Source organism: Crocuta crocuta, unplaced genomic scaffold (assembly GCF_008692635.1).
Source record: "Crocuta crocuta isolate KB4526 unplaced genomic scaffold, BGI_CrCroc_1.0 scaffold458, whole genome shotgun sequence".
NCBI lineage: Eukaryota > Metazoa > Chordata > Mammalia > Carnivora > Hyaenidae > Crocuta > Crocuta crocuta.
Window position 1 is genome coordinate 1,008,024 of NW_027531908.1, and position 7,263 is coordinate 1,015,286.

A 7,263-nucleotide genomic window follows, 5' to 3' on the forward strand; every position below is an offset into this window, starting at 1 on the left:
TGCGGTCCGGCCTTTCTTTCGTCTGGGGAAAAGGGGGTGCAAGGTCTGCCCGGGGGTCAGGGACATCAGCCCCCTGACCCTTGTTCTGGCATCTCAAGAATCAGTGGGGGGAAGGGCATGGCTCTGTCGTTGGCCCTGAGTGTGGCAGAGCCTAGCTGGTTGCGGGAGCCCCGGATACTATCCTGCTGTGCTCTCAGCGAGCAAGGCCCCGTGGGGGGTGGAGACCCCTTCCCTCCGGTGAGGTTGCACACTGCCTCAGAGCCCCCTGCAGCAGGGTGAGACACAGAGGGCACTGGAGCTCCCGGCCCGGGCGTTGACAGCAGAGAGGTGGCTCCTGGCCTGGGAAGGGGCTGGAAGTGGATGGCCAGGAACAGGGGGGCACGACCCAGGCCAGGGAGCTCTGTCTGCTGACGCTCTCTGCTATGCACCGGCCCGTCCGGGGGCCAGGCTGACGGGGGTGCGGCAGGAGGTCTTACCCCCACTTGGCTGTAAGGGGCCCGTGCTGTGATCTCGGGAGGGACGGGGTCCTGGGGTCTCAGATGCTGTTTCCTTCCTGTCTTTTCCAGGGCATGCTCATGGAGGGGCCGCCAGGCCCCGAAGGCCCCGCAGTGAGTGTCGTGTTGATTTCCCGGGCCTGCGGGAGGTGCTTGGGATGAGGGGTTGGTGACACCCCTTAAGGGTCCTGGATGGAAAAGAGGGGTCACCCACTGCCCTTTGCAGACCCCCCCCGGGGCCCAGTGCTGCCTTGGCCCACCCCCACCCTCCCCTGAAGCGAGGGGGGGTTGAGGTATTGCCCTGTGGCCGTCCCTTTGAATTCTGTCCTGATTTTATTTTTAATTCCAGGGTCTCCCAGGACCTCCGGGAACGATGGGGCCCACTGGCCAAGTGGGTGACCCTGGAGAAAGGGTAAGGGTCCCGCATCTGTGGGTCACATGCTCTGCGGGCTTGTCCACACGTCCTGCTCCGTGGCTGGTGTTGCCCTCGTGTGCGCACGTGGCAGCGGCACCTCNGGGCCGGCCGGGCCCGAGTGCCGCCCAGGCCGCTGTGGTCGGCTCACAGGGGGCCTGGTGGCCTGCGTTGGTGGGCCGGTGACAGCAGTGCTGTCTGCCTCACACGGGATCCGACCTGCATCCATCCTTCCGCCGTGTGCAAGCCTCTCGGGCCTTGATTTCCCTGTGGTCCGTCATCCCTGTTGGAAATCAAGCTACAGAGTGGGAGGGACTCATTCTGGGGCCTCCCTCTGTCAAAAGAACATGTCCCTGGATCCTCCCCAGTCATAGGGACCCGTCCTGGGTCTCCCCAGTCAAAGGACCCCTCCCCCAGGTCCCCAGAGCAAAGGGCCGTGTCCCCAGGCCAAAGGGACCCTTCCCAGGTTGCGGCAGTTGAGGTGGAAGCTGAGCCACATTTCGCTCTGACACCTAGTGGAGCTTTGGGGTACTGCGGCTGCGGGGTTCTCGCCCAGCTTGTCATTTCTTCTCTCCGTTTTCTGGCGGGTCTGATGAGTATGGACGTGGGCACAGTCAGATAGTAATCGGGGGCCAGGTTGTGGGCGGGAGAAACCCGGAGCATGTGTGTGTCCTGATGGACAGCCATCCCCTGGGCCCGGCGCACCGCCCGGAGCGCGTGGCCCTAACGGTCAGGGCGGGTGTGTGGATGGGGTGTGGCGGCTGCCTGGTCACATGGAGAGGCGGCTGGGGTCTGCTTCTGAGGCAGCGCGGCGGGCAGTCCGTGAGGTTTGGGGGTCGGACTCTGGAGCGGCACTCAGGCCACGTGGCAGGTGCCCGCCGGCAGGGCAGGCAACCGACCGAGGAGGTCACGGTGAGTGGCATTCTGTGCGGCGGGGTGACTGCTGGGGACACATCACATGGGCATCAAACAAGACGGCCTGCCATGGCTGGTGGCCTTCCCACGCCTCCTGGCCTCGCCGCCCGTGGCCCCTCCCCTCTGCCACACAGCCGTGACTCCGGACGAGGGGGGGAGGGCGCTGCCCCGCCCTGACCCCGGGACCAGACCACTTGGGTTCTGCTGTCCCTGCCCCAGCTCGCTCTGGGGGCCCTTTCCCCGAAGATCTGTATGGCCGAGTGCGCCCACAGGTGTGCCTGAGCCCAGCCGTCAGCAAGGGAGGACCTCACGGCACGGCAGATGCCGTCTTCTCCTTCGATGCAGGAAAGGACACTGTCCGTGGCACGCGTGGGCATTGATGGACCGTGGTCAGCCTCGGTGTTGGTGCAAGTGTCCATCCCTTCATCTGCCATCCGCCCGTCACCCAGTTCCGTGCACTGTCTGGCACCGAAGACTCTTCCCCACTCGGCCCCTGCCTTTGGGCTGAACCTGGCTCGGGGCCGGTGGTGGGTGGTCTGGCCGGTGCCGTGGGCGCTGCAGCCGACCCAGCGGCTCTGTTAGGGGGGCCAGGCCACTGACGGTGGGACGTCGTGGGTTTAAGCAACTGGTGTCTCTTAAATTCAAGCCAGGATCCACGAGCATGGGGAAGGCACGCTGTCCTTGGAGTCAGGGGCAAACCTGCAGCCCATTCAGCCTCCTCGGTTCCTTTCTAAGTGGGGAGTGAGGGGGCAGACTCCAGGAGCCGAGCTCAACCCACCCTCTGGGCCCTGCGTAAGCCGTCCTTGTCCAAGGGGTTGTCCCTGCTCAGAGCTCAGCATCCTCTCTCTGCCCAGATCTCCTGGGTTTCTGCTAATCAGCTGGCAGAGAGCACTGGATGCAGAGTCAGGATCCTACACTGCCACCTGCCAGTAGGGAGACCTCAGAATCCTGTGTAGGATGAAATACTTTCCCTCCATTCCTCTTAGGTTCAATGATGGGGGCTTGTAAATTAAACTGACAAAAAGACAGCTTTGATAGGCTAACAGGCCCACACTTTTAATACTGTTTTAAGTTTTACACATATGGAGACCTGAGTGCTTCTGTACCATTTCAACCAAGGGCGATAAATCGTGGGAAAGTGACTAGGAAATACATGGGGAAAGTAATGGAAAATAAGGGTCATTTTAGTAAGAGATGCTTGTGCAGACTTCTCTCAGTGCCCGGTCTCCCGGTCTCCCAGTCTCCAGTGATCAGGACTGTCCTCATCCTGGTACAGATGGGGGTGGTGGGTAATTCATGCTCCTTCCCGAAGGGAAACTTACGCTCTTCATTTTAGGCAGGTGAGGGGAGGACGGAGAGCTTTTGTTGATACTCGGTTATCGTCAGCTCAAAATCATCCTTAGAGCAAAGTGGCACGTTTTGGGGGTGCATGTTCTGATCCCCTTCACCTGCTTGGCCTCATTTGCTTGTCTGTACATGAGAGGGTTTCACTAGGTGGTCTGGAGGGGTCCCCCCTCCCTCCCAACTCCAGTTCCACCATTTCCATGTCAGAGGGGAGAGGGGACCTGAGCTGTCACCCCGTCCAGCGGCCCTTAGTGATAGATGGCCCGGCCCAGGTGGGCCGAGGGAAAGCTTGTGAAGGCCATGGGGGGCGGGGAGGGGAGGCAGAGCTGGGCTGGATCTGGGCCGGTGTCCTGGCATGCGGGTGGGCAGGCCCCCACTTCACACTCAGGCTCAGAGGACAGGACAGTGAGGGTCCCGAGGGCACTGCTGGACCCCACACAGGGCAGGCTGCTCCCCGGAAGCCCAGATCCAACATGCAGGTTTCCTATCAGGACACCCCACGTCCAGAATGGGGCCCCCTTCCCGTTGGGGCGCCTCCCTCCCTGCAGAATCGGATGCACTCAGTGCCCTCTGGGGAGGGAGCCGCGCGGTCTGTGACGAGCCGCCCTGCAGTGGGCCATTTGGCAGCCCCCCGACTTCTTTATGTTTCTAGGGCTGGGATTTCCAGTGGGATTTTGCTGGAAGGTGCGTTCTGTGCCGTACAAGGCTCGCAAGCCCTGCCCTAAGGCGGTCAGTCCCGCTGCCCCCACAAGAAAGCTTGCGTCACAGGTGGCGTGTGGGGTCCCCAGTGCCACCGCGCCACCGCTTTCGCCCCTGCTGGGCTGGGTTTACGCCCAGTGCCTGGAGTGGACACAGGCTGCCTCCCTGGCACCTGGATCGGCAGCTTCCACTGCGATTGTGCGAGGCTCCGTGAGGGGGGGAGGCTGGCGGGACAGGTCTGTGATCTCCCGCCCGGGGCGCATGCCGATCTGTCCTCTCCCGAGCGCTCCTAAGGGTCCCCTGGGGGCCGCCATTCAGCCCGGCACACCTGGGTACTCACGTCCTCCCCACGGCCGGGGACGTCTGCGCTTGTGGGCCTTCCTCCGCGGAGGGCACGCAGCGTATCCGACTCCGCAGGGAGGGAGGCGCCCAGTGGGAAGGGGCCTCTGTTCTGGACGTGGAGTGTCCCGTGAGCCACAGTGGCACGGCCCTGCGCCGGGCGTGGTGGGCCGTCGTCCTCTGTGACCTGGCTGCTCCCCCTCTCTGAGGCTTCGCTGAGCGCTGACCAGGCCTCTTCACTCTCCTTGTTAATCCCTTGAGCCCCCTGGAAGCCAGAAGGACCCCCTTTCGTACCAGGGAGCTGGGACGCTCCTGAGGGAGGGCAGGCTGGGGTTAGAAACGGTCCTGGGCACATCTCCGTGCCTCCGTCGAGCTCTGGCAGCCTCCTGGGGCTTGTAAAGCCTCCACGGGCACAGCTCGGTCTTTCCTACCCGCGCCCGCTCCTGCTCCGGGTGGTGGGCTTGGCTGGGGCAGGTGGGGTGAGCGGGCTGAGTGAGAAGGGTGCCCGCCGGGGGCGCAGCTCCTGATCCCCGTTTTCAGATCCGCCGCGGAAGGGACTGAAAACCACCACGCCCACGCTGCAATTGCACACTTACTGGGGATCTAGAGCATTTGTGCTGTGTTCCTCTCCTTTTCTAGGTCTTTCTAAGAGCCAAGCAAAAATATCTCAGCGTAAGGACTCCTCTGGCTCTTGGGGCCCCTCTCCCGACACACTGCTGCCTCTTTTGGGAGGAAGGGCTCAGGCGGCGGCTTGCTGCCTCCACACACACCACCGGCCGNGGCCTCCAGAAACCCTGGTGAAACGACAGTGATCTCTTACCGTAGAGGCGGCCGCCTCGTATCCCTGCCTGGTCTGGGTGTCACCTGGAGCCTTGCCCTGTCACTGCTTTACACACTCTCCTCCCACCCAGTTTGGGCACTGACTTCGGGGCCGGGTGATCAAGTGACACAGAAAAGGTGACATTTCTTATTTCACTTTTAATCCGGCGGCTGGAGCTGAGCAGGGTCCCTGTGACCCTCAGCTTACCGGAGTGTCCCTCCATGTCCCACACGGCCATGTAATGGAGTGAGCCACACCGGGGGCCCGGGTTCAGTCTCCTGAGAAATGGAAAGGTGGCTTTCATGTGGCCCCACCTTCCGGCTCGGGGGACGGAGCCCTTATGTTACAGCCCTGGGCACCTGGCAAAGGTCTGCTGGCTGCCTTTGAAGCAGTTGTGGGTTGGCTGGCTGTGCGGGACTCACATCACATCTTACAGCTTTGGATGGATTCGGGGGGGCGGGGCGTTACCTTTCCTCCAAACCCCCTCTTCCCTCCAGCTTCCAGGTTGTTCTCTGCCCATCCTGGGCGCCGTGCTGGTTGTGGTTGAGAGAGTGAGGGCTTTCGGAGCCCGAGCAAGGCTGCACCCAGTGGCTCAGAAAGAGCAGGACGGAGGACAGTGGGCCCCTGGCCTCCAGGGCCGCACAGGCCCATGCACACCACGGACACACCCTGTAGCTGGCATCTTGTGCGGGGAGGCACGGACCTTACGTCTTAAATTGGGGTTTGATTTGGGACCGACTCCGAGGCGGAAGGCTCAGCAGCGAACAGCTGTCAGCGCCAGATTCCCAGGCAGAAGCCAAGCGCCAAGGCCCTTCTAGGTTTTCTGCTTTTAAACGTGCTTTCTCTGAAGCAAGGGGTTTTTTTCCGAGATGGAGGCGAGCGCAGGGTGGCTGCGTCCATCAGCAGTACAAGTGCGTGTAGTCCTTTGACCCAGCGGTCACATGCCCTCCGCCAGCCACGGTGCGTGCGTCCCCCGTCCCCGCACGCGCAGTTTCTGGCCTGGAGACCCCTGCGGGGAGGCAGGGGCTTCCGCTTTCCGTCGTGTAGATCCCCGCGTTCTACACATCTCACGAGGACGGAGACCACTTCTGTGGTAAACCATGGAAGGAGAGAAGCCAGTGCAAGCCCAGGCACAGGTGGTTCCCAGAGAGCCACGCCTTCTCCGTCTTCGTGGCTGGGAACCGGGCACTGATCTCCCTGCCCGCTTGGAGCCCGGCGCTCTGGGGGTGACCTTGCCCGCGCGAGGCCGGCCGTGGTGCCGAACGCGGGACCCAGTGCCCGCCGTCGTCCTGGCTGCGGCCCGTGGGAGTCCCTTTGCACTGAGGGGAGGGCATCAAACCTCCGTCTGTCTGCGGAGCAGACTTCCTCTACCTCAGGCTGGGCAGGGATCTGCCGGGATTGGTGGAGAGACCGGCTGGTAAAACTTTTTAAAAATGTAAATAAACGGTCTCATCTGGCTTACGTCTGTGTCCGGAACGGCTGGGATCAGTCTGGAGACTCTGCAGGGAGGAGTCTGCCTCCAACCTGCTTTGGAGACCAGGTTAATGGGGTGTGTGGAGGCCACAGTGGCATCTGGACACGCAGGCTCCTGACGTTGCTCAGAGGGGCTTGTGGCCCCAGGACGTCCCCGTGTTCACTGGGGTCCCTTGTGTCTGTCCGAGCAAATGGACACTTGGCCCGCCTTCTGTGTGAGCAGCCGCACGCCTGGTGTGGGGGCCGGGTCGTGAGGGGCGCCGCGCTGGCAGGTGGGGGAAACGGGCAAACGGCCTGCCCTGCCCCCTTGGTGTGCAGGCCTGGGGGAGGGGGCGCCCCGGATGGTGGGGGCCCTGGCGCCGCCGGCTGCCCGCCCCCGGGAGCGCCCCCTCTGCTGCCCGCATTTCGGTCTCCCACCTCTCTCTCTCCCTGCACACCCCTTCCAGCGCAGAGCCTCGCCCCTCCTCATCCCTCTCCCCCTGAAGCCTTTCCTTGTCCTCAGCCCACAGCAGGGCCCTTCTCTCCTCTGTGCTTGGGTTCTGGAACATTCCGCCCCATGGGGGTGTTGCTGTTCTCTGCTTGCCCTGTGCTTGCCCTGTGTGTTTCCCCGCGGGCCACGGCCCTGGCCTCCTTCCCACCCCTGTTGCGCCCTGACCGGCTGTCTTGGGCCCTCTGTCCACAGGGTCCCCCTGGACGCCCAGGCCTTCCAGGGGCTGACGGGCTGCCCGGCCCTCCTGGCACCATGCTCATGCTGCCCGTGAGTATTC

The 7,263-nt window shown here is 63.1% G+C and overlaps 1 protein-coding gene across 1 annotated transcript in view; it reads left to right on the plus strand.

Annotated features, from left to right (window-relative positions):
* COL5A1 (collagen type V alpha 1 chain) overlaps positions 1-7,263 on the plus strand; it is a 130,513-nt gene that overhangs the window by 55,868 nt on the left and 67,382 nt on the right. The window contains exons 13-15 of the mRNA XM_077774622.1: positions 567-608; positions 844-906; positions 7,179-7,253. Of these exons, the coding sequence (XP_077630748.1) occupies positions 567-608; positions 844-906; positions 7,179-7,253 (180 nt within the window). The remainder of the gene's footprint in view (positions 1-566; positions 609-843; positions 907-7,178; positions 7,254-7,263) is intronic.